This window comes from Gracilinanus agilis, chromosome 5 (assembly GCF_016433145.1).
Source record: "Gracilinanus agilis isolate LMUSP501 chromosome 5, AgileGrace, whole genome shotgun sequence".
Classification (NCBI taxonomy): Eukaryota; Metazoa; Chordata; class Mammalia; order Didelphimorphia; family Didelphidae; genus Gracilinanus; species Gracilinanus agilis.
Window position 1 is genome coordinate 299,540,693 of NC_058134.1, and position 27,242 is coordinate 299,567,934.

General features: G+C 48.0%; 1 protein-coding gene across 1 annotated transcript in view; it reads left to right on the top strand.

Annotated features, from left to right (window-relative positions):
• The window catches only part of ATXN10 (ataxin 10), a 72,419-nt gene extending 46,074 nt beyond the window's left edge, over positions 1 to 26,345 (top strand). The window contains exons 10-11 of the mRNA XM_044677785.1: positions 19,718 to 19,781; positions 26,155 to 26,345. Coding sequence (XP_044533720.1) covers positions 19,718 to 19,781; positions 26,155 to 26,345 — 255 coding nt within the window. The remainder of the gene's footprint in view (positions 1 to 19,717; positions 19,782 to 26,154) is intronic.
• The last annotated feature ends 897 nt before the right edge of the window (positions 26,346 to 27,242 follow it).

Genomic DNA, 27,242 nt, shown 5'->3' on the forward strand with positions numbered 1-27,242 from the left:
GGTGTGTTGCGAGGGCACATGTGTGTGGGCACATGTGTGAGGATGCATGTGCGAGGGCACGCATGTGAGGCTGTGTGCGAGGGCACGCATGTGAGGGTGTATGTGTGAGGGCACACATGTGAGGGGTGTGTGCGCAAGGGCACACATGTGAGGGGTGTGTGCAAGGGCACACGTGAGGGGGTGTGTGTGAGGGCACTCGTGGGGGGGTGCGCTTGTGCGAGGTGTGCAGGATGGCAGGTGGGGCCACAAGGCGTGCTTTCCCCAAGTCTCAGGTAGCTGGCAGAGCCCCCCCGTGGGCAGGCCTCTCCCCAGCAGGGAGGCGGCTCCTCACTCAGCTTGGACTCGGGGCCGGCTGCCCCCAGGGGTGCGGGTGCGGGTGGGGGCTGGAGGAGGCTCGGCCCCTGAGCGGGTGCCCCCCTCCCAGGCTGAGCCGCCCTCGGTGCTCCCTGGGCCGCGGCCTGGGCGCCTGCGGGCGAGGCTTTTCTTCTGTCTGGCCTCGGGGAGGGGGGAGCCTTGGCTTCGTGCTGGGGGCCGGGTGGTCCCCCTTATTCCGCGCCTTTGACATGTGATTCCCGTTCGAGAAATAGGCCAGAATGCCGAAATCGGGCCGGAGCTCCCTTCCCCGACGGCTCTTGTTACAGTCGCTGAAGTTAAAACTCCCGCCCAGAGGACACGAGCCTGGTTTGGTTCATTGGCCCTCCGGATGGGAGCCACTGAGGGAAGCTTCTCCCTGCCGGGGCTGCCCCGGACGGCTGGCCCTCGGGCTCATTGGCACAGCCAGGAAGACCCTGACGCTGCCCGCCTCCTCCTTGCTTGGCTGGGGGCAGGGGTCGTGGGAGCGGACCTGGCCTGGCGGGGGCGGTGAGCGAGGTTAGAGCTGGGGCGGCCTAACGGACACTCGTACTGGTCAGAGCCATCGCTGTCTCATCTCCACTTTGCAGGTGGCTAGACTGAGGCCCTGGAAGGGAGCTGCCCAAATAGGTCAGGAGCACGTATCCTCCCCGCCTCGGGGGCGCTTCCCGGGGCTCTTCCTTCGTCTCCTTCCCCTCGTGCATGGTCTTCGGGGTCCGCGTGCCCCCCTGGGGACAGCTGCGGCTTCTCTTTGGTCAGGAGGGCCGGGGAGCTGGCGAGGGAGTCTCTCCACAGACTGGTGAGGATGCTTTGGCTTTTGGGAGGTCCCGGCACCAGTTGGTGGCAGAACGGGCCTCCCGAGAGCTCCTCCCTCCCTCTGGGACTGGGATTTAGGGGGCCCCAGATTCCGGGGTGCCTCCCCCCCCATATGGCTAGCAAGCCCAGGACCTGGCACACTTGCCAGCCTGGAGGCCCTGTGCCTGTCTTCGGACATGTGTGTCCGTATGTCCGGGCTGGGCCCAGGAGTGAGACACCTCGAACCTCCCCAGGCTTCACTGCTTTGGTTCAAGGAAAAAGGGGCTTCCATCTTGCTCAGGAATCCCGTCCCAGAGCCTTCCGTCATGTGGCCCGGACTCTTGACCTCGTGGCATAGTAGGCATTTTGCTGGCAGCGACAGAAAACTTAGAGGATCAAAGGTACCTGGTACAAAAGACTTTTTTCGTTAGCAATTAAAGTCACTGTTTTCAAAAAAAATACATATCACTTTGCTTGCTCTGTTGGAATTTAATTTTGTATCCCTGCTGTAAAGGCTTAGAATGAGGTCCCTCCAGAGTGGGGGCTGGGTAAGAGAGCAAGCGAGCCAGCGAGGCTAATGATGGTCTCTGTGACGGGGGCCTTCTTTACTGAACGCTTTGTCTTCTCACTCATTTCCCAGTGAGGTCCCAAGTTCTTCCCTCTCCCCAAGAATGAAGAGCTCAAGGCATACCGGGAAGCAGAAGGAGAGAAGTCCTGGTCCGGGTGCCTCTGACCCTGCAGAGGACAGACATCTGGCCTTTGTCTTTTTGCTGTTTTGCTCCAAGGTGCCCGACTCACAGAGATCCTCCTGGGTCTCACTGACGCCTCCAGCTGCCATTTTTTCTAGGCAGTGATGCTACTCTTCCACCCACGTACAACCGCCGGGTGCCCACCTTGAAAACAACTACATCCCTGTCTCTGTCCTCCTTTGTGGACAGACGGGCCCGCCAGTGGTAAGAGGCGAAGCCTTGAGGGGTTAATTTGGCTTGGAGCATTTGGTCCTGTGCTTGGTGACGATTGATGTCTTCCTCTTCTTCCTCTTGCTGAGTTGAGCTGACCCACGTGGCTCATAGCTCGGCTGGCGTACCTTCTCTCCTGACTTGTGCTGCATGGATTTTGTCTGTGCAGAAGGTTCTCAATTTTTTGGCTTGATCAAAGCATCCATTCTTTTTTGTGTGTTTGCAAAGTCTTTCCTCGGCTGTAGCTGAGCAGGGTCCCTCCTATTCTCTGCTTTTGAAAATGTAGCCTTTTGTGGTATGTGGTAGGAGATGTTTGGACCACTTCCCGAAATGGAGGCCTCAGGAGGCTCCCCTTGAGGAGGAGCCCAGAAGGGCAGAGGGATGCCCTGGGGAGAGAAGGGATAGAGGGATGACCCTGAGGGAGGCCCCAGAGCTCAGGATGTCACTGTCTATGTAAGGCATTTATTCCTGCCCATCCCCGGAGCCAGGCCTGTGGCCAGGGCCAGCCTTCTGTGTCTCAGACACGTTTGGGCCTTAGTACTGATTTCTTAGCTGCTGACCCTGTCTCAGGAAGCCCTTTGGGGGACCTTTCTCATGTCTGCCAGTTTTACGCCTGCAGACTTGATCTGTTCTTGGCACGACCACGTTCCTGTCCAGCTGTGAGGAAAGGGCACAGCCCAGATATTTGTCCAAGGATGATTATGCACTGGCAGAGGAGCTCGGAACCTTTTTAGTCTTCAGCAACCTGAGAAGGTGGAGCTGGAAGGGCTGGGAGATGCTAGGACCCTGTGGTGACACCCTGACTTGCCTTCTTGAGCATTCTGCATTGCCAAATAATAGTAATAAGGACTGATGGGGAGCTTTTCTTGGACCTTTCAAGGCAGTCGGCACATGTTTTCATCCCCATTTTAGAGATAAGGACGTTGAAACCCATCAAGTTCATCTCTGGTACCAGAGTACCATCGATACTCCCGAGAAAGTTACCGTCATTGACTAAAAGCCCATAGACTGAATCAGACAAGGACATTCCTCTAAGTTGGACATTATTATTCCCTACACTGAGCTAGGGAAAATGGGGTCCTTCCTAGCCAGGTCAGGCCAAGGGGACTGAAGTTGCTTCCACAGATGGATGGACGACAGCACCATCATAGTCATGAGGGGGCCCCAGGAAAGCCCTTTGAGGATGCTGCCTCCTGCATCAGCACCTGCAGAACTCGGGACAAGAACAGTTGATTCCAGCCCAAGTCACTTCAATAGTTTGGAAAAAGACAAGGATGGGGGCATTTCTCTGCCTTTGTCCTTTTCGCCACCTTCTCCCAGTTGATGATTAGTAATTACATGAAACCCGGGGAATAGCAGAAATTGGTGTGGATGGTGTTTAATTAAAGTGAAAACAAAATTATACCCTCACCATGGAGAAACCCATAAGTGGTTGGGCCCAGCCTAAAGGAATGATGACGGCTTGCTGTCAGAGCTTAGGAGGACTGTAGGCCTCGGGGCTTTACGTGGATTAGGAAGCAGCCTTGGGGATGATGCAGGCAGGGACCCCTACAGCAGGCCAGGGAGTCTGCCCCTCTACCCCTACGTAGGCCCTTGGGCTACTCTAGGTGTGATGCAGAGGGAGCTCCCTGTCAAGGCAATGAATGCCTAGGCAAGAGCCTCAGAGGCTGGCAGAGGAGAAAGCAGACATGGTTGGAGTGGGACCGACAGGTTCCAAGATGTTTCATTTCCCATCCCCAATGGACAGTGAATAAAGTAGTGACCAAAGGAGACGTCTGGACAGATGCAAGATTGGTGGAGCCCAGCCTGGCCTGGGCACAAGGCTGTTGGGGTCCTATATTGGTGTCTGGGGAAGGGCCAAGAAGGCCCCACGGACAACCACTGGGAACTTCTCTGCCCACTTGGCTTTCTTCCCTCGGTCTGGATGACCCACTTGTATACAGATGTTCTCTCAGAGACCAAAACCATTTGAACTCCACTAGAGTAAACCCCAGATTGTTGGCTCTTACTCCAGGCGGCCCTCCTCACCCAGGCCATGTAGTCATTCACAGAAATAAGAAACACACAGCCCTTCTGCTTGATCCCTTTCTGTCCCGGTGGGCCGGGGGCCTGGGGGCTCTGCAGGAGGCTGGCTGGATGCTCACATGCTGCTGGGTATCTGTCTGTAGCAGTGGTGTTAGGCCCCATACCTCCAGAGGCCAGGACCCCTGTTACCCATGAAGTTGGGCCTGGAGTCTGGGTGGCCCAATAGATAGAGAACCAGGCCTAGAAATTGAGGCCTTGGGTTGAAATCTGGTCTAGCTTCTAGCTGTGTGACCCTGGGCAAGTCACTTAACCCCCATTGCCTAGCCATTGCTGCTCTGCTCTCTTAGGACCAATGCATAGTATTGATTCTAAGATGGAAGATAATAAACTTTTATCTAAAAAAAGGAATTAGTCAGGAGGCTTCAGAGTCGGGGGGTGGGGGTGGGGGGGACTGGTCTTGGGCCTTCCCTCTCCCGTCTGTACCTAAATATTGGTATGTTGTCTCCCCAATTAAACCAGTAGCTCCTCAGGGCTAGGGCCTAGTTTCTGTCTTGGTTTGTATGTACCCCCAAGGCCTAGACATGCCTGGCACATGGTAGGCATCTACTGTTGACTGATTAACCGGCCAGTCCAGAGAGTTCATAATGCATGGTATCAGGGAGGGCAGGGGGGACCCAGACTGTGGACTGACCTTGCTTTAATGAAAAGAACCCAGCTCTACACTGGAAATCAGACACCTCTCGCTCGTTCCACTCCTGGGTGTGAGGCTCAGGTTGGCCCTCACCCCCACCCCCACTGGCTGTGTGACCTTGGTCCAGTCCTTCCCCTTTTCTGGGCTAACATGTCCTCTGTAAAATGGAGACAGGATGGCTGGGAGGGAGGCAGTTGGTCACCAGTGAAGTACCATGGAGCACCAGTGGCTCCAGACTGACTCCACTGTGGACTGAATCAAAATAGAAAATAAGTAGGAAACATTTTTTTAAACCAATCTGATGGCATGAGCCTTTGGGAGCCTTAGTCAGCTGACAGCAGACTCTGGGGCAGAAAGGCCAGGAGGACCCATGCTGGGGGCAAGGACTCTGAGGGCACAATCTGGTGCTGCCCATCTAACCCAGGAGCCCAGGGAAGGGACTTACCTGAGGAGGTAAGCCTGGGACTCTTGAGAGGAGTCTCTGGGGTGGGGGTGGCTGGGCCTGTGGTACCCCTCCTCCTTCCCTGCTCACTTTGCTCTTACTCACGGCCTGCCCTGCTTGTTTGTCCATCACAGACCCTGAGGCACTCGGGCAGAGTGCACTCAGGAGGCCACACAAAGGGCTCCTGGGCGCAGAAAAGGTGAGTCACTAGGGATATAGGATGTGGGAGCTGGCACCAGGTGCCTTCCATGCCCAGCACCCATTGGCCCCTTGTTGGCTATCCCGTTTTTCCCATGGGATCTGGGAACCCTGGCCCCCTGCCCACTGTCAGCCTCCATGGTTCCTACAGGGGACAGCAGGAACGTGATGTTGCAAGACATTAAGACCCAGAATGGAAAAACCCCAACATGGCAGGGCCTGAGAACGGTGACACTTAGTTATTCTTTAGCTGTTTTTAGTCTGCATAAACACGGAGCTGTGGCCTTGGTGAAGCACACTCTGAAGCCTCTTGGAGAGGGTGCATGCAGGGTCTGCTCCCATTTTAGATGAAAGAACCAGAGCCTCCTTGCCATCTCATGGTCTCTTTATTATCAGAGAAACAAGTTTTGCTTCATTTTAGTTGGACTTTGGCGGGGGTGCCTTCTGGGTATGAAAGAAACCCTAATCTTGGGGGAGTCCCCCCAAAGCAATTGGTTAGCCCATATCTGTTGCCTACCCAGTGAGAGTGGAAAGATCCTGGGCGGGTTTCCAAGGGTCTGGGCCAGTTACATCTAGAGCAGTGGTTCCCAAACTTTTTTGGCCTACTGCCCTCTTTCCAGAAAAAAATGACTTGGTACCCCTGGAAATTAATTTTTTTTTATTTTAATAGCAATTAATAGGAAAGACAAATGTACCTGTGGCCATCACCACTTCCCTGGGTCGCTGCAGCACCCACCAGGGGGCGGTGGCGCCCACTTTGGGAATTGCTGATCTAGAGGGACCCACAGTCCTAGAGCTAACAGAGACCCAAGAGACCATGGAGCCCAAGCCCTTCATCTTAGAATGAGGAGGCATGAAGGCCCAGGAGAGGAAGGGACTTGGTGCCAAAGGCAGACTTGGAGGAAAGAGCAGTTTCCGTTTTTTTATCCCAAAGATTTTGTGATGTTTTTGGATTTCTGTCAAGGCTTTTCATTAAACAGAGGGAAGAAATGATGAACTCTAGACACTTGTTCTACTCCAGAGAAAGCACTGGCTACTTCAAGCCAGTAGGACAGTTGCTTGGTCATTTCCCTCTAGAATCAACTTCTGTCAAAAGCCCCTGGGCTCAAAGCAGCGGCTTCCTCCCCAAGAGATAAGTTGAGATGAGATTGGGACCTCAGGCCTTCTTTCTTTTCAAGGTTTTTTTTTTAAATTCATCTTTATTTTCAGTTCCATTGTCTCTTTCCAACCACTCTTCCCCCCCCCCCCCACATCTGTTGAGAAATCAAGGGAAAAAAACCCCAAACCTAAAACTCATTACATGCATGTATAGCAAAACCAGTTCCCACCTCAGCTATAGCCAGACCTTACAGACATGTACTAGCTTCAGTCTGCCATCCAGACATGGGCAGCACGTTGCATCCCAAGTCCTCAGGCATTAAGTTTGGTGGTTATTGTGTTGATCAGAATTCCCAAGTCTTTCAAAGCAGGTCATGATTCTTTTTTTATATAAATTGTCCTCCTGGCTCTGCTTCCTGCACTTTGCATCTGTTCACACACGTCTTCCCCAGTTACTCTAAAACCATCATCCCCTTCATTATTTCTTTGAGCAAATCATATTCTTTCACAATCAAATTATTCAGCCATTCCCCAATTGAGGAGTATCAGTTCCCAGTTTTTTACCACCACAAAAACAGCTGCTCTAAATACTTTTGTACATGAGGGTTATTTCCTTCTTTGATCTCTTTGGAATATAACCCTAGTAGCAGAATTGCTTTTTGGGCACAGTTCCAAACTGATTGTTCCATGAGCCATAGTGTTCCTGTTGTCCTATAGCCCCTCCAGCATTTGTCATTTTCCTTTTGTCAGTTTAGCCAATCTGATGTGTATGAGATGGTACCATAAGGTTGTTTTAATTTGTATTTCTCTAATTATTAGTTATTTGGAAAAAATTTTAGATAGTTATTGATAGCTTAGATTTCCTCGTTTAAAAATTTCTTAGTCATATCCTTTGACTAATTGGAGAATGCCTTTAATTTTTACTCATTTTCCCCTATATATGTATTGTAAATGAGACTTTTATTATGGAGAAATTTGCTGCATAGCACCCCCCCCAAACTTCCTACTTCATTGGTTTTGTGTAAAAACTTCCTTAAAATGTATGTAATCAAAATGATCCATTTTACTTTTTGTGACCCCCACTGTCTCTTGTTTAGCCATGAACTCTCCCCCTATCCATAGATCCAACAGGAAGTTTCTTCCATGTTGGTCTAATTTATGATTGTCATACTTTATGTCTAAATCAGGCACCCATTTGAAGCTTGTCCTGATACACAGTGTGAGATGTTAAGTCTGTGCCTATATATATATATTTTTTTTTTAACCCTTGTACTTTGGTGTATTGTCTCATAGGTGGAAGAGTGGTAAGGGTGGGCAATGGGGGTCAAGTGACTTGCCCAGGGTCACACAGCTGGGAAGTGGCTGAGGCCGGGTTTGAACCTAGGACCTCCTGTCTCTATTGTGCCTGTATTTTGACAAGATTCCTTTCAAGTTTTCCCTACAGTTTTTGTCACAGTGAGTTCTTGCCCCAGTAGTTGAGATCACCTGCTTTTGTATATTGTGTACTTGGAAAAGGAATGAGCAAACCACTCCAAGGTCTTTGCCAAGAAAACCCCAGTTGAGGTCTTGAAGAGTCCTACACGACTGAAATGATTGGACAGCACCAATATTGTGTCCCTAATCTAGTCTAACGATCACCCTCTCCATTTCTTCCCCAGGGTCAGGTTGTTTAGAGGATTACAGCTTTGTGGAGAGTTTGAATTTTGGTAGTTAGGTTCCCTTTCCGTTTTTAATTTATTTCTTCAATATTCTTGACCTTTTGTTCCTCTGGATGAATTTTGTTAAGATTTTTCTAGCTCTATAAGGTGATTCTTTGGTAGTCTAATTGATGTAGCCCTGAATAAATAAATTAGTTTGAGTGGTGGTGTCATTTTATTATATTAGCTCTACCTAACCATGAACAATTTCTAGTTCTCCCATTATTTAGATCTTATGGAATATCCACTTAAAGGTGCTTTGGGCCAAAGATCATCTTGTCCATCCCCTTCATTTTACCAAGAAGAAAACAGACTTTGCAGCAGAGAAGTCACTCATTCAGGTTCACACAGGTACTAAGTAGCAGAGGCAGGATTTGAACTTGGGTCTCCTGATTGAAAATCTGGTGCTTATTTCTGTCTGTCATTCTTATATCCTCATTTTGAAAATTAGGGATTTGGGGGCTAGGTAGGCACAGTGGATAGAGAGCCAGTCCTGGAGATGGAGGTCCTTGGTTCAAATCTGGCCTCAAACACCTCCTAGATGTGTGATCCTGGGCATATCACTTAACCAAATTTCCCTGCTCTTACTTTCTTCTTTCTGCCTTGGAACTGATATTTAATATTGATTCTAATATAGAAAGTAAGGATTTTAAATAAATAAAATTGGGGCTTTTCGTTCCTATACTCAAGAAAGAAAATATATAGACATTTTATAAAATCTGAACACCATAAAAAATAATCCATTATGAGTAGTTTGATCTGCAGTAGAACGGATGCTAAACTTGAAGTTGGGAGACCTGGATTCAAATCCTGGCTTCATTACTTCCAAAATAGGTCAACACAAGTATGTTCCTGAGCCTCGGTTTCCTTTTCTTTAAAATGGTAATAATCCTGACCCTTATGAAATAAGATCTTATTTGTAGAACATTTAGCACAGTGCTTGGTATACATTGGGTGCTTAATAGATGCTTATTCCCCCTTTCCTATTATGAAAGCTCTTTGTAAACCTTGGCATACTATAGAAGGGGGAGCTTCTCTTAGGCCTTGGGATTATAATCAGAAAAGTGTCAACATGATGTGTTAAACAGTGACCTGCCTGTGTATGTCACTACATGTCACTGTGTTTATTTTCTCTCTGTCTGTCTTTCTATGGTTTGTGTGTTTGAAGTCCCTTGGGTTGGTCTGGGCCTTCCTAGTCAAACCCTAACCCTGGTTGTCTCCATCCCTAAAAGCGGTTCCTCTCTGAAGGTCGACAGGCTCTGTCAGGTTGGGAGCCAGCTGGCCCTTTGCCAGGTGATCCACTGAGCAGCGCCGAGCACACGCACTCTGTTTGGTTTCTGTTATGTCGTTGTTACCATAGCTGGAGGCGAGAGGGGGGGTTGCATGGACCTTGGTGAACCCAGAATTCTTGCAGGATGATGGAATATTCCATGTTTCATGCTCCTGATACAGAGAATGTGTTCAGCTCTTTGACCAGGTATGTGTTTTTTACAGGTTCATCTAATATAGAAAATGTGTTTCTGTTCCAAGAAAAACAGAAGCGGTAAACAGTTGGGAGATAGCTCGCATATTTTCCTTTATTTTCCTGTCTGATGATTAATGTGTTCAGCTCCGCTCAGCCTCACGTTTAACCAGGTTACTGTTTAGTTTGGGTGAGGGTGTTTTCCTGCTGAGCCCAGAAATGGCCAACCCTGTGCCCAGCCTGTCTTTCACAGGGAGGCTTTGCATTGTTTCCCCATCACGGTGCTTAATATCAGGTCAGATGTTCTTGTGAAAACAGATTTGGGCTTAACGACGTCGTCCCAGGTCTGTTTGCACATGCTCTTCCAGATGCACCTCCCCGTGTCCTTATGCATTAGCAATGGGCCCCGGTCTGGACTCTGATGGGAGGATGAAGAACTGGCTCTGAGTTTGTGCTCCTGATGGGGCAGGACCAGGAGCAAAGGTCCTAACCATGTGTAAGGAAAAGAGGTTCCTTCCATCACAGCCACCTCACAAGGGAGGGAGAGAAGGAGGAAGCTTCCCACCACCTGAAGTCGCCTTCAAGGGGAGACTCATGGAGATGGCCTTTTCCCATTGCTTCCAAGTCTGAGATAGGATTAAATCACCTTTCTCATTTTAAGGAAGAAGTCGATCAGGAAAAAATCATTTTAAATGGTTTCTCTGAGTTGGTTGCATTCTTATTCTTGCTTTCCTCTAACTGGGTATATGTTTCCTGAATGAATGAATGAATGAATGAATGAATGAATGAATGAATGAATGAATGAATGAATGAATGAATGACACCAGGGGAGGCTTATGGACCTGGGACAGTTGGCTGATAAAAACAGCTGAAGGGCTTGTGCTGTCCAGCCCTTAGAGTCATAGAGGCAACTCCAGAAACACAGGTGGGGAGCAAGGCCAAACCAGTGCCAGCTGAGTGGGGGAAGGTAGAATCACTGCAGAAAAGTGAGAGCTAGCGCTGGCTGAACCTGGATTCCCTCGACTCTATTCTTGGCGCTGACATCTCCTCATTAGCCAGTGTTACACTCTGAAATGAGCAGAACCAGGAGAACAATGCATACAGTAACAGAAATATCATTTGGTGATCAACCGTGAAAGACTAAACTAAATGGGCAAAGCAGGTCTCCAAGGTAACCACAAGAGACTCATGATGAAAATACTAGCCAGCCAAAGAAGGAACTGTTGGAATCTGAGTACAGATCAAAGCATGTCGTCTTCCACTCTATTTTTTTCATGAGATTTCTGTTGTATGTGTGACACATGACTTCTATCACGACATGAGTGAATCAGAAATGTGTTACATGAAAATACAGATATAACCTATATCAGACTGTTCACCACCTTGAGTGTGTGGGGGGGTGGGGGTGGGGGGGGGCAGTGTCGGGGTAAGAGAGGGAGAAAACTTCAGTTAAAAAAGGCCAAAAACAATTATTGAAACTGAGAAAATTTTTAAAAATTGGAAGAATGGCATCAGTCGTTAAGAGTAGAGATTTGGAGGGAACTGGAGATTGGGAACAGGTTGATCTCCATGCTTTAGTACTGTCCAGAGTGTAATGTTTTCATAAGTAGGAAATGAACAATTTAATACAAGAGTTTATCCTTCCAATCTTCCTCTCTCTTTCCTTCCTCCCTTATTTCCTCCATTTCTCTTTCCCTTTTTCCTTTCCTTTCTTTCCTCCCTCTCTCCCTTCTTTCTTTTCCTTCCTTCTTCCCTTCTTCCTTCACTTGTTTCCTTCTTTCCCTGCTTTCTTTCTTCCCCCTTCCCTGCTTTCTTTCCCCTCCTCCCTCTTTTCCTTTCTACCCTTGCTTCTTTGAGTCAAAAAACCCAGACTCACATTGAGTAAGTCACTTTCTCTTGGGTGCTCATTTTCCTTACCTGTAACAATGAAGAAGCTCGACTCAGTGACACCTTTCTTTCTTCCTTGATTCTTTTCTTCCTGTTTGGTTTGTCTTTCTGGATACCTGATTCTGTCTTGAGGTCCTTGTCCTGCCTCTAGGCTCAACCTTGGATCCTCTTCTCTCTCTCCACTTCTAACTTGGTTACCTCATGGTTCCCACAGCTTTCGTTACTAATTCTTTGCAGTACTAATTTCTTTGCAGATGGCTCCCGACTCTATCTGTTTAGCCCTAGCCTCTCACCTGAGCTAGTCTTACATGCTGGCTGACATCAGTATTGGGTATCCCATAAGTGCCTCCCCCTCAGTGTGTTCAGAGAACTCATTCTCTTTCCTCCAGCCCTCACTACATTCCTCTTCCTGTCTTTCCTGCTTCCTTCTGGTTGTCCATCCCTCCCTCTGTTTCTGCTCTCATAGCCTGTCAGATGCCAAGTCTTGTCTGTTCCACTTCTACATCACCCTTGTTCACATCCTCTTGAATGTCCTCATAAAGCCCCATTCATCTCTTTCCTGGGCCGTGCCTCTCACTCCCTTCACTATCGTATTCTCTACCCCCTTGATCTTCCATTGGTTTGGCCATGCCACTCCCCTACTCAGTGAATGCCAGGGACTCCCTATTATCTCTAAGTCAGAACAAAAACATCTCTTTGGCATTTAAAACCTTTTATAGTTTGGTCCAGCCTCTCTTAATTTCTTTTCTTCCCTTGGTGTACAAGCATTTATTTGGGTCCTACTGTGCTCATTGTTAGCAACCCAAAGGCAAAAAAGCCAGGCTCCCATACCAAGGAGCCTGCCTGCCAGGGAGAGAGATGGCCTTTTAATAGCAAAGTGATTACAAGATGTATGTGGAGAGATGGAAAGGACACTCGGAGGGAAGATGCCAAGAACCAGAGGAGCCAAGGCCAAAGGCCAAGATGAAGTAAGATTAGGATCCTGGAAGATCCCTTAGGCTGAGGATTCAGAGTCCTTTTTGCCCGGCCCCTGCCTGATGGGTGGCCTTGGACACTTGCTTAGAAAACTAGCTCCATGATGTAACTGAGACCTTCCCTGAACAGAACTTGTGGTTCTCTTAAAAGTGCAGAATGTTTGCAAATATCAGGGCTTCAGTGACTGAGTTCTGAATGAGACAGCTATGCAGCAGAAAGACTACCCCAGGGGTAGGGGTGTTGGTGAGCAGCCCTTGACCCTGCTGCTTCCACTTATGGAGGCCTTGTGTTGAGCTGTCCAAGAAGCATTGCAGTGGGTCACCCCAAAAAGCTGGAAATTCCCTTTTACTACAGGTCAGTAGGTGCAATATCTCACTTGGTGGCTCCCCAGCTCCCATGGATTCAATGATAACTTTCAGGTCAATAGCTTGTCTTAACTTCTCTCATGTCCTCCAGTCTCGATTCTCTGGCTGCCTAGTAGATGTCTCAGACTGGATCTATTCAACTCCCAAAGCAACCTTTCCCAAGTGGAGGGCTGACCACGTTGCCATCCTGGCCAGTCAACCCCAGTGGCTCGCTAATACCTCTATAACTGAATCCTTCTTTTTGGCTTTTACAGTCCTCCATAATCTAGATCCTTCTGCCTTTCTGGTCTTTTCCTACATTATTCCTCCTCGTGTACTCTTTGATCCAAGGACATCCTGGCATCCCTCAAGCAAGACCCTCCATCTCCAGACACAGTGCGCAGGCTTCTAGGGCTCTCCCTTCTGCCTCCAGGTTTCCCTCAGGACCCCCTTTAATCAGAAGCTTTTCCCAGTCCCTCTTAATTCTAGTGCTTTCCTTCAGCTGATTGTCTCCAATTTATCCCATGGATGTTATCACTTGCCTGTGTTGTCTCCTCCATTAGACTGAGAGCTCTTGGAGGAAAAGGGACTGTGGTTTGCCTCTTTTTGCAACCTCAGAGCATAATCCAGTGCCTGATATACAGTAGGTGCTTAATAAATGTGTGTTTTCTGACTGACTCTTTGAGATGTCATAAACTAGGGTGCCAAACTGTTATAGAAATGGAGTACATTTATCCATATACAAGGATCCCTGCAGGCTGGCTGCTTACTTGGTTTACAGTGTAATATTATCGATGTTCAATTGTACATTTATCTTGTTGACCATTTGTTTCCCAGTTACATTTTAATCCAATTCCAATCCCAGATCGCTCTGCCTTTCATTTCCAACCTCATGTCAGTCACGGGGTCCCCATGGCTTCTGTACTCTTAGGCTGAAGGGGCTCCCTTCTCCTAGTCTGTGCCTCCTACCCATGGTTCTCACATCCTTCCATTCATCACTCAGGACACTTTGTGCCAACCAAGCAACTCTACCCACTTTATTTAGACTTGTTGTATTTGTGCCCCTAGAGGGCAGAGATGCCTTCTTTAATGAGCATCTTCCCCAGATCTTGGCATGGGCCTTTCCACCCAGTGGGCACTTAAAGTTTGGGTTAAGCCTAGACAGTCCTACTTATGACAAAGAATGCTCTCCACCTCCAAGAAAACTGTTGGAGCTAGAATGCAGATCAAAGCATGCACTTTTTCACTTTATTTGTGTTTTTATTTGGGGGCTTTGGTTTTATGTGAGTATTATTTAAAGCACTGACAGGCCTAGTCCCTCCCCTTGCTAGAGGATAGAGGTGCCCTGGCTGTGGGGGCTTTCATTCCGGCCCCCTCTCCTTTTCCTCTGACCTGTCCCTGCACACCCAGAAGGCCTCCAGATGTGGGACTGGCCTGGCCAGGTCTCCCTTTCTAGTCCTCCTTTCACCCTTTACTGGATTAGTGGCTCATCCCAAGCTGTCGAAGGGCTAGGAATCAGCCGAAAGACTTAGTAGGCCCCAGGTTCCAAACGAAAGACAGAATGGTTTGAGCTGCTGAGAGCCAGGGCTTTTTGTTTGTTTAAGCTCTGAAGTGTGACGGTAGAGATGATGCGTTGTGGTGGGAAATCACAGCCCAAGGGGCAGAGCTGGAATGCAGAGCTTTCCCGGATGGGCTCTGGAGGTTATTTTTCTTGTACAGATAGTGCTGGGTATGTGTTAGCACAGATGGACCTAGACAGCCTGCTCCCGACAGCTCCCATGTTCTCTGCAGTCAATCCCACTTATCAGTGGCTCCCCTGGCTATCTTAGGGCTCTCCGGGCTTTGCAAGGGCTGGGGAAATGGTATGTACTCAAGCTGGTAGGGAACGAATTGCTGCCTCCCATCTCCTTTCTCTTGGCTTTACCTGAAAATGTCAGGTGTTTATCTGTTCCTTTGAGACCCTCACTGCCTGGTGAGACTAGCTGATTAATCCTCTGGCAGAAAGGAAAAGGCAGGTGAAAAAGTCAAGGTTGGGGGAATGGTGTTGGCTTCTGCTTCTTTGCTTCACCTTTCAGTAGAAAGGGAGGCCCCATCCTGGACTCCAGCCCTTAAATGCCCACTCCCACTTGGAGTGGAATGAGGCTAATGCCTGGTGGCACGTGAGGGTTGGACAGGGGCAGTTCAGCAGTCCCCTGAGCGAAGCATGACCAGCCTTTGAGTGGTGGGTGCCAAGAGCAAAGGGCCCAAGGGCTTGAACTCCACTACTGATTCAAGGTGCTGGAGCTGCAAAGACAGGAATCCTAGCTCCTGCCCCTCCAGGAATGAGGATCGGAGGACTCCCTCTCCTTCATTCTTCATGCCTTCATGGTGGCACTTAGTTGTCTCTTTCCTCACCGATAAAAGGGCAGGGGGCTACCTCTGCTGTAAGCACCCTCTGCCTCAGTTTCTCCCTCTGCTAAAAAGAATGAATTGGTTTCCAAGATCCCACCTAAAATCAATGGAATTCTGTGGCAAAGATCAAAACCCCAGACGAAAAGGAGCCTCAAGCCAATAGGACTTGGGCTTTTCTTATGAATGACTCTGAACAACATCTATCAGTAACTCTCAAGCCACTGTTTTGTGCAGGGTTCTGGACTCCTTTTGGCATTTGTTAGGATTTTCTTCCTGACAATGGCTTCGTTGAAGAATGTTTAAATCATTATGATTGGGGAGCAAAGGAAGGAGCACAAGTGACTTCTCCAAAGCAATCTAGAAAGTATACCTGACAGAGTCCTGATGGTAGGGAAAGGCCACCCCCCAATCACAGCCTCCTTCAACAAAGTGACCTGGCCTGGGGGAGTGTGTGGATACTGGGGCCAAGTCGGAGCACACCTCCAGTCCCCAGATAGGCTGTGCAGCAGCAGGGCAAGAAGAGTTCCCAGATCCATATGAGGCACCTCCAGATTCCATAAACTCTCCAAAAATTAGGACGATCTAGAAGACAAAATTACTCCATGAGGGAATGAGACATGTGGAAGCAAACTCCAGACAGAAGAAACTAGAAGTAAATGACAGTTAAAACAATTGTCTTGGAAAAAAGATTAAAGAGATAATCATTAAACTAGCTTCAAGACCAAAAAAAAAAAATCTTACAGCACTTAAATGAGAGGGCCAAGTCCAGGTCACCTCCTCAAAGAAACCCCTAAGTCTAAACTCTTCAGAACATCACAGCCAAAATCCAGAGCTTTCGGGCCAAAGAAGAAACTCTATAAGCCACCAAAAAGGAAGAATTCAAGACCCTGAATGTTAAGCAAGAGGAAAGGTCCCGATGTTAAAATCTGGCTGCTACAGTCACTTCCATTGAGTCTCCAGTTCATCAAAGCCCCTAGATGGGTTCTCACAAAATAGCTATCTCACCTTCACTCCTCTGTGATCCTGCCTTCCATCAGAAATGATTTGTAGTCATCCTGCACACACACACACACACACACACACACACAATTCTACACAGTCACCTGTGTAGAGTTGTGTGTGTATTGCTCCTCCCACCAAACTGTGAGAGTCTTCAGAACAGGATCTATTTTTGCTTCTTTTGGGCCCCTTCTCATAGGGCCTCCCTCATAGTCAATGCCTAGTAAAGGCTTACAGTCTATCTCTTTTGGAGGCTTAGACACAGTGAGTTACCCAAAGCCCCCAGCTTATGAGGGAGAACTGAGGTCAAATCCTGCCTAAGCCGACAATGATTTCAAGTCCAGACTTGGAGACTGTTGCACAGAATACACGAAGGTCAGTCCTAGATGAGAGATCATCCTAAGGGGCCTCCAGTGTCAGTGGAGCAGGGGAAGACCCTTGGTGACCTTCCATTTGACAGAGGAAAAGCTGACCTATATGGTAGTCATCCAAATGTCTGTCCTTCCATTCCAGAGATACGTGTTCACTGGCTGAAGCCAGGCTTTGGCCTTTGATCAAATGTACTGCCCTTATAGAAGTGTTGACAGAGTTTGACTCCTTCAGATGTAATATAACCCATGACTCATTCATTATGGGCCTATAATCAATTCTCAGCTTGTTAGGCAGAGCAACAAACAACTCGTTTGTTTTATGATGTGTGAACAGACAGTAGCTTGAACAGCCAAGGGGTTTTCCCTTGGGTGGGCCATTCCTCTCCACTGGCTGCACTGGCCAACCAGAGAGGTCCTCTAAGAAAAGACCCTTGGAACAGGAAGGGACCTCAGAGGCCATTTGATCCCAGGCATCACCTTATTTTACAGTTGAAGAGACTGAGGCCCACAGGGGGCTAGTGCCTTCCCTGTCCCCTGACCTCCTATCCAGGTCTCATTGCATCATTGACTCTGCCTGCCTATCAGACCAGAAGGACACTAAGGCTTCAGTTATCCAGTCCCTCCCAGCTCAGGGCTCTCTACCTTTGCTTAACCTGTTGAATTAGAGCCATGTGGCTCGGTGCATATGCCAATGTCTCTCAGCTTGGCCCAGGGGCTGCTTTCCTTCCTCTAGGAAGCTCAGGGCCTCTTCCCCTTTCAGGTGGGTTCTGAGCCCCTTGGACAGGCTCTTTGATGAAGCCTGCTTCTCAGAATCAAGGCTTTAAATGCAAGAGATAAAATAGATGAGATTACAAAGAAAATAAGTTACATGGAAGCACAGTGACCAAACATGGTTCATGGTCTCTCCCCTTGTGACAGGGACAATGCCCTCTGGGTCTTGTGAATTTATCTCTCTTGTCTTTTCCAAAGCCACTGGTGGCCTGACTGCTGACTGACCTGTTTGATCTTATTCTGGATTGTGAACCCAGTTCAGGGATAACCCTGGCTCTGAGCCTTGACTTCTTCTTTTGGGAAGAGGGACCTTCACAAAAACCTTGCTAGACTCCTCTACTGCTCTGATAGTTTGTGACTGAGTTGGCCATACATTTTTCTTTGAGATTCTTTCATAATGTGGTTGTTTTCATGAATATTCTCCATGAGAGCATCCCCTTTGGGCAACCACAGTCTTGTCCTTACCACTACCGCTGCCAAGCATCCCTCTGTTAATCCATACTACCCAATGGCTGAAATCTCAGATTACAAAGTGTTGACTCAATTTGCTTGCAAAGAAACCTTACCCGTTTCGCATGTCCTGAGCATCTGAAATGTCAAGGAGTGAAAATTGTCTTTTCCAGAGTTTAAAACTATCAGTTTTTCATTTGTAAAAAGAAAAAAATGTTTTTTGAAGAGCAGTAAATGTTCACTTAATGCAAAAAGAGCAGGCATTTCTTGAGCTCTAAAAGCTGAGACACATGCTAGGAGCATAGCATAGAAGGTAGAAGAGAAAACAGCCTGAAGTCTGTTTTCCAAAGACTTGGGTCCAAAAATTTCTGGCTCTGCTCTGCTGTGTACTCCTTGTGTGACCCTGGACCAGTCTTAAATAAAATCCCTTTGATGGCGTTGATGCCTGCCTTGTTGGTCTAGCAAGATCGAAAGCTGGAAAGAATTATTGAGATCCTTACTGTGAAGACAGGAGTCAGACCTCCGCCCCGCCCCAGGCTCAAGTTCACTCCCAGAATAAGGGGACAAGAACCCTGGCTAACTCACCATTCTCCAGGCAAGAGCCTGTTCTCTAGACCCTTTGTCACCCAAGGCATCCTGTGCTGAATGTTGGCCTCGTTCATCTGAGTCTTTCCTAAAGGGTGATGGCCTGAACAGAATTCACCCTTTTAGATGAAGCTTCTCCAGGGCAGTCTTTTTCAATGCTGCTGATCAGCATTCCATGAAAAACACCTGTCTTCTCAGTGGCCATCCTTTAGGCATATCACCCCCTTTTTAACCTAGCCTAGTGGTGTCTTAGACCTACGTACAGAACTTTGCATTTGTCTCTCCTGGTTTATATCTTATCTGATTCCATTTGTCATGCCAGCCTATGTCTGTTGTCTGTTATCTCTTTGCATTATCTGCCTGTTTGGCAAGCCAGCCATCTCTACTTTGATCCAAGTTACTGATAATAGAAGTTGCAGAAACAAAAAGGTCCTCTATGCCTGGGACTTCATTGTCACGAGTTATCCAGTCTGGGCTGATTCTAACCAACTCTTTGCCATAAGAAATGGCTTTTGGAGGTAGCTGAATGGCTCAGTGGACTGAGTCAGACCTAGAGATGGGACATCCTGGGATCAGACACTTCCCAGCTGTGTGACCCAGGCCAAGTCACTTAACCCTCATTGCCTAGCCCTTACCACTCGTCTGCCTTGGAACCAATACACAGTATTGATTCTAAGATGGAAGATAAGGGTTTAAAAAAAAAAAAGCTTTTGTCATTGTTAAACCTGCACACAAACTTTGCATGGGGAGCAGCCATCCTTGGGGTGGGAATTTGAGAGAGGGGGAGGATGAGGTTTTCTGCTCTGATTTGGGTGGTCAGGTGAAGCTCGGAAGCTGTCAGCCTGTTTGGTAGGACCTGCCTGAGGGGCATGATTTAGGGTTAGGTCCTTAACTGAAGCACAGCAGAAGAGCTTGGGCAGAATTTTGTATCTTAGGGTAAACCCAGTTTAAAACTTGTTCATGGAATCTACGTCCCTCTTATCCTCATCATAGCCAATGGGATTTCAGCCTGAAATTGGGAAATGGCTAGTCTGTTTTCATGTCTTTTTTTTTTTCAGTTGTTGAGTTTTGTGAAAATGTCCACCCTCTGTGCTGTCTCATGGGCAGTAGCAGGAGCCATCAGATTCACAGAAAAGAATCCAAACTGTTTACATTTCTGGCTTAAAGTTTGAATATTCCCAGAATGGTTTTTAATACTAACCTGTTCTCTCTGTCTGTCTGTTTAGGTGTACCAGTTAGATGGTATTCCCCTGATTCTGGACAGCTGCAGCATCGATGACAACAATCCCTGTATCCTTCTTAGAGGAGGTGGAGGCCCATCTGTATTTCTCCCTCTGTGGCTGTGGGTTATGACTCAGGTGTGTGTGGCTCATTTATTGTATGTACACGCATCATGTCTCCCCTGCTAAATGCTCTATATTTACGAGGCTCTCAGTAAACATTTATTAACGGAATAAGTAAAAGATGTCAGACCATAGGGGAAATAGGCACCCTCCTGCCATTCCACAGAATCATAGATTTAGAATTAATCTTAGAGAAAAAAAACCCTCACTTTTAGAGATGGGAAAATGGGAGATAAGTGGCTTACCCACATTCACACAGACAGAAAGGGCAGAGCTAGGGTCCCACCTGTCCTTGGACCCTAAAGCCAGGGCTTTCCATCACATGATAGATCTTTACTAAAGTTTCCAAAGGTCGGGATTTTAGCCAGTCTTTTGGAAGTGAGGCCCAAGTGTTGGACCTCAGTTCTCTGGGCCAGGCCCACACTCCATTCTATACTTCTTCCCAGAGCTGTTTTCTGTGCCAGCAGAGACTTTGAGGGCATCTTTGGAGATAGGGGTAGCAGAGGAAGCTGCCAAAGGGCATTTCTTGATTAGCACTCCTTCTTCCATGTGTGAAATGGCAAGGGCTAAGGTGGCTTCAGAGCCCCGGTCACTCTCAGAGATGGGGAATTTGGGGGTTGGCTGGTGGGTATAAACATGAACTTGAGCTCTATTGCCATTGCCAGCTATGCATTTGACCATCCAGTCCACTCTCCACCACTCCCAGGGAGCTCAGTCAGGGTGGTGAGACTCGATGAGCATTCCCCTGAAGGTCTAGAGCAGGGGTTCCCAAACTTTTTTGGCCTACTGCCCCATTTCCAGAAAAATTATTCCTTAGCCCCCTGGAAATTAATATTTTAAAAAATTTAATAGCAATTAATAGGAAAGATAAATGCACCTGTGGCCATCACCGCTCCCCTGGATTGCTGCAGCACCCACTTTGGGAATCACTGTTCTAGATAGAGGGAGTGATGGGGCAAGATCATTGTCCCATGAGGGGAGCAGCTGGCCAGCAACAAGAGATGAAGCCAAGCTTTGGAGGCTCCTGGCCTCTCTGGACCAGCTGGTGAAAACCCATGTCCATTTGAGTGATGGGAGAATTGTTGCCATGGGAACCTTCCAGCTCACTCCTTCCCACCCCACTAGCAGGGCTGATTTCTTATTTGTTGGTTTCCTGGTAGTGACCAGGACTCAGTGCTGTTGTTCCTAAACAGAAACCAGCTGAACTTTATTTGAAATGTTTGTCCTTTTTTCCTTTCCCATTTCCTTTTTGATCAGTGGGCCTTGATGTGGGTTTGAGGTTTTGCTTTGTTTGGTGAATGAGGATGAGAAAAAAAAAGGGTGTTTTTTCCTTCTCCTTTTTCTTTTTTCTTTTCTTTCTTTTTTTTTTATGAAAGGCAACATTTACAAGAGGAGACATCCATTTGATAGCATTACAAGTCAACCTTTTTCTAATTTGTCAATTCTATGAATCAATCCGTAAACATGTGCCAGTCTGGATGCTGCAGCTAAAAGATAGAAATGCCAGTTATCCCTATCCATGGAGATAGGGCACATGTAGTTGAGAAACTAGAAAAGGCTTCATGCCAAAGATGGTGTCAGGGTTACATGTTAAAGGAAAAAGAGGCTCCCCTTAAGATAAAAGTAAGGGAGGTGGGCATTCCTTTTGGATACAAAGTGAAAAGGCTAGTTTGGAAGTTGGTCATTGAGGCTAAACAGGTAGCTTGGGGCCAGCTTGGGTAATTGAAAGCCACTGGAATTGGCTGTGGTCTGATCCACTTTCTGGGGAATTTTCTTTGACACCTCCATAAGAGATGGACTGGGATTGGGGATGGACTTGAGTGGTGATCGAGGCAAGAAGCAGTATGAGTCTAACTATCGTAGTGCCTATGAGGTTGGGGAGAAGGGAATGCATGCAAGAGATGCTGGGAAGGTATAATAGTGAGATGTTTGGGGGGATGAGGGCGGCCAAGGGCCAAGATGGTACTTTTGAAAGAAATGGGGAAGTTTGCAAGAGTATATTGAGGCTGAGACACCTCTATGGCATCCAAATGAGAAAGGCTTCAGGTGGGGATACAGGACTGTGCCTGGGTACCTGCAGCTTGAGGAACAGCCCCTCCTTTGCTGGAAGGTGAATGTTTTCTAGAGTACAGTACAGTACAGTGCAGTTTCTCTAAATCTTCTCACATAGACCTGTAGGCTTGGGGTCTGGGTCAGCAGAGGAGACAGATATGCCCAAAAGATCTGTGGGCTGGGCGACCAAGTTTCCCAGGAAATCATGTTTTCAGTGACTTTTGTACAGGAGAGGTAACTGAGGGAACCTTTTCAGGGAACCATCCTTCCATTTAACTACAATATTGGGGTTTTCCCCTGAGAATGGGGATTGAAATGTGGACCTAGTGATGTTCTTCAGGTGGCTCCTCCAGGCAGGATTGGGCAAAGGGCTCAAGTTTGGCCCCTGGACACGGCCCAGATCTGGGGCAGCCATGATGGAGAGTCCAAAGGAGCCCTGTTCTAGGCCTCCGGACTCTCCTTTGGAGAAGACTCTGAACTTTCCCCAGGTCGTCAGCTGTTAGACAAACAGTTGTATCATGTGGGCTAATTGTCTTAAGGGGAAGCCAGGTGTGTATACTTGGCTCCCAAGCAGCAGCCAAACCAAGACAGATCAGGAACAACTGCTGCTAAACAACTCAGGATTATGTAACTGGATGGGCTTGATGTGGTTTGGAGAAACTCAGAAGAATTCTCCATGGAGTGAAGCTGTTATGATGGTGTCTGAACAATTGCATCCTGGCCTCTCATCTTAGGCTCTGCCTTCCTCAGGAGGGCACGTGTCAGGAAGGACCCTGACAGAGGGGAGTATGTCCCGAGCAGAGGAGCCCAGAAACCCTGCCATGCTGGAGATGCTGAACCTGGGGGGACCAGGAGAGCTGCCGCCCTCAGGCTCTGCAGGGTCCTCATGCGGCAGGGGATGAGGCCTGTGCTGATAGGCAGCTCCAAGGTACCCAGGAAGTCCTTGAAGGTTCTGCCACACTGGAAAGGCTTTGACTGTGGCCCTTTGTGGGACCCCTGCTTTTGAGCCTCTTCTCAGGATAAGATTTTTAAGTGCTTAGAATGAAATACAGAGAGTTATAAAGAAAAGCTATTCTAGTGAAGTTTAGCTCTGAACATTCTCGAACTGCAGGTTAAGAACTCCTCATCTAGTCCAGCAAAGAGGCCAACTTAACTGCAACATGGATAGAACACTCAGCACTAATGCAGAATTTATCAGGTCTCCATTGGACTCCCCCAGTGGGCCCCTGCTGGCAGTGGCTGCCGTTTCTCCCCCTCCCCTCCCATACTCTATGGTCTAGCTTCTGAGCCCTGGACTTCCCAGGGTTGCTACCTGCTTATTCTTCCTGACGCTCTTTGACTTCCTTACCAATGGACCATCTGTGGTTCTCCTGTCTGCCTAACCATGCCTCCTTGGTGAGATCATCGTGCTACCCCTCCCCCCGGTGGTCCGTCTCTGCCCCAGCCCCGTGCTCCTGTGGCTTGGCCCAGAGGGTTATGGTCCCACCGCCACTAGGGACTCCCTCTCTCCTCCCTTAACTGGGGCATTCTCTCCTGGTTCATTAGTTTGGTCCGAGGCAAAGCTCACTCTCATTAGCAGGGTAAGCAGAAGGTAAGTCAGTCTTGAGTAGCGTTAGCCCCCATTCACTCCAGATGGTGGTCCCATTCCTTTATCTGTGCTTCTTCCTTTCCTGAATATGGCTCGAAAAAAAATCCCCAATTCTTTCATGGTTCTTAGTGTCTATCCCCAGCCTCAACGCATTCTAAGGCTTTGTGCTGACCTTTTTACCCGACTGTGCACCCTCCTCTGGTGACCTGCCCAGACCTTTCAGCCATGAACGGCTGAATAAATGGGTGGAATAGTAGGTGTATATTGGGATTTTTTTCATAGCATAAGAAATACTGAAAGGCATTGTTTGAGAGAAACTTGGAAGGCCTGGGTAAATCAAGGCAGGGCGGAGTGAGCAGAACCACAAGAGCATGTCTACATAGAATCAAAGACAAATCACATCGATCAACATACTGATTTACCACAATTCTAGCTGAACTCTGCTTCCCACCCCTCCACCCCCCAGCAGAGGAGTCGAGTGAGATGGGACACTCTTGGATATCACCAAAATAGGCAATGGTGCTCCTGGGCGCATCCAGGAGGATAGTGTGGCTTTGCATCCTCCCAGTTTGGAGGCAAGAAGAGCTAGGGAGGGAGGGCATACATAGTGAGAGATCTACTGGAATGATTTTTATTTTATTGTTTTAAAACCTTTACCTTACGTCTTAGAGTCAATATTGTATATTGGTTCCAAGGCAGAAGAACAGTAAGTGCTAGGCAGTGGGGTTGAAGTGACTTGTCCAGGGTCACCCAGGTAGGAAGTATCTGAGGCCAGATTTGAACCCAGGACCTCCCATCTCTAGGCCTGGCTCTCAATCCACTGAACCACCCAGCTGCCTCCTACTGAAATAATTTTTAAAAGAAAGAAAACAAAAAGTAAGAAGAGGGGGTTGTTGAAACATGTCCAAAATACGTAGGCGAGAAATAGAGACGAACAGAACAGCTGTGGAGAAAGGTTGAATTGATTATCCACTTCCACTCTCTGCCTCTCGGGCATATAAGGGCCTCAGTGCCCTGGCATCTTTGCTGCCTAACTTCCCTTGCACCCCCCTGCATTGGAGCTGGACAAGGAGGCAGCTCCTGTGGCGCTGGCTGGCTTGGGGCTGAGCGGCTGTCCTGTTTGTTGTCACCATGGCAACCTCAGAACAGCACAGCCCTTCTCCCTTGGTAGACTGGAGATGTTTCATTTTCTCCCTTTCTCCTTTCTTTCTCCCTGTCTCTAGAAAGGGAAGGAACAAGGGTGCTGAGTGAATATTGACTGGGACTTGCTCTTCTCTGTGACCCCAGGGGGCTTGCAGGGTCTGCACATGGCTCTCTGGAGGTTCTTGGCGAGGGCCCTGATGAGTGGCAGCCCGAGCAGCTCAGCCTGCCATTTCCTTCTCCCTTCTGAATTTAAAATGTCTTGGAAGGAATCACCAAGAAAGACTAGTGACCTTTCAAAATGACAACAACCATCCTGGAGACCCAGAATCTGGGCTCCTGTGGCTAAGATGGTCACCCCAAAAGGAGGAGCTGCTGGGAGGCAAAGCATCTTATCAGCCTGGATACTTCCTGGAAATGGGTTGTGGGTAAAAGGGGCAAAAACTTGTATCTGTGAAAATCAGACCTGGCCCCTCATGCCTAGGTGTCAAGTCATGGAGGGGTGAGAGAAAGGCATTCCTGCAAGCAGAATGACTGGACCCCTGGATTGGCCTGATTTCCAAGCATGTCCACACTGTCTCTTGAAGACCAGTTTAGAAAAGGAGAAATGTTCCCACCTCCAGCCTTAGTAGTCCTTCTCTCCATTTGTGCGAGGTCTGACCACACCTTCAATTCCTAACCAGGTTTTCTCTTTTTGTCATGACTAAGTTGTAGACTTGGGACTAGCTTAGAACTGACCTCTCTAGCAGCCTCCCCAAAATAACATTAACTTCTTTGGATGGGAGATAGGCAGTGCACAGTTAGCCCCATTTTACAGACCAGGACATTGAAGCTAAGGGAGATGCTAAGGCATTTTGTCCTTTGTCATACACCAGGTTACTGTTGGCTCATCCAGGCTTTTATATGAAATGGGAAGAACCTCCCTTAGTCTAGAGGAGTGGAGAGAACTTCATTCAGTGTTCTGGAGCAAGTGGAGAGAACCCTTCCTTTAATGCTCCAGCCAGTCTGGATTCCCCTGTGTGTGTGTGTGTGTGTGTGTGTGTGTGTGTGTGTGTGTGTGTGTGTGTGTGTGTGCATGGGAAATACTATATGTATGTATATGGAAAATATTATTTATATATGTGTATATAAATCATCATCATGTGCCCGGCACTGTATTGGGCACTTTACCTATCTTATCTCAGTTGATCCTCACAACAACCCTGGGAGGTAGATGGTGTTATAATCCCACTTTTCAGATGAGACTAAGGCAGGCAGTTCAGTGACTTGGCCAGAGTCACACAGTTACTAAGTGTCTGAGGGTGGATTTGACAGACATTTAGTGTGTGCATCAATCAAACAGTCCCTGCCCTCTGGGGAGTGAAGGATCGAAAGGGAAGATGGAAGTGTTAGAGCAATAGAGCAGGAACCCACCTGATCATAAATTCTCTCTGAAGCTGGAGGGCCTCCTGAGTAGCCTTCCCCGTGCACTCATGTCTAACTGGGGTTCATGTGATGGGGGATATATGGTGGTGGTCCATTCCTTAACTCTGTTGGCCAGTTCTGAATCAGTGGGCAGTGTATGCCATTCGAAATCTGACCGAGCAGAATAAGAGAAACCAAGAACTAATTGCAAAGATGGAAAACCGCGGCCTGGCAGATACAGCCTTGTTGAAGAAAATGGGTCTAGAAGTTAAACAACAAGATAGGAAGCTTACTCTGAGATCCACAAGAAAAGCTTCTGGTGGGTAAGCAAGCCAGAGGAAAGTCTCCCAGCCCCTGCAGCAGGGGGGAAGCCCTCTGAAGGTGACCAGACATGGAGCCCCCCTAGATTGGACTCCATCAGTGCACAGAGGAAGGAAGGAAGGAAGGCCACTGGGAGGAGTGGAGGGAGTTCTGCAGCCCACCTTCCTCCACCATAACAGGCCGTTTCCCAGAGAGTCTAAAAGTGGCCTTTTAAATCAATTCAAACATTTGTCTTTGTTCAATGCTGAAAAGCAGGGATTTGGTGGGTAATGGATGTAGCCTGCAAACCAAAACGTCTCAGATCCTGGTCTTGAGGCTTGACTGCACCAGAGAGCATCAAATGATTGAGGAGATTCCCCAGTTTGGGGTAGTCCTCCTGTCTAGAGAGGGTTGCTAGGAGGACAGGGCATGGATGGAAGAAATGCCCACATCAGCACCAACCCAAATCTAGTGAAGAGAAGGTTGACCATCAAATGGAATGAATGCAATCCAGATTTTATTAAACGCTGAAAGTAACACTGCCACTTTCAGAGAAAAAAAAATTCACTCCAATTTTATAGAAATTTGTTTTACTTTTTTCCGGCCACGTTTTATCGATGCTGCTGCTTCTTGAGTGTGTGAGTTGCCGGCTTTTCTGGTAACTTCCCCACCCCACAGGGCCCTCCCTTAGAACAAAGAACCACAGTGAAGCAGCCCCCCCCCTTCCCCACACACCCACAGGGTGTGCCCTCCTCCTCGCTTGGAGTCCATCCTCTGCCAAAGTCTGGCGGCCTCACAATTGGTCACTCTACCAATCTGACCATTTTGTGGGTTTACTTATGTTAATTAGGGTATAGATTTTTCTCTTCACGTCTCTGCATCTGTTCATGCAAATCATCCCAAGTTTCTCTGAATCCTGTTTAT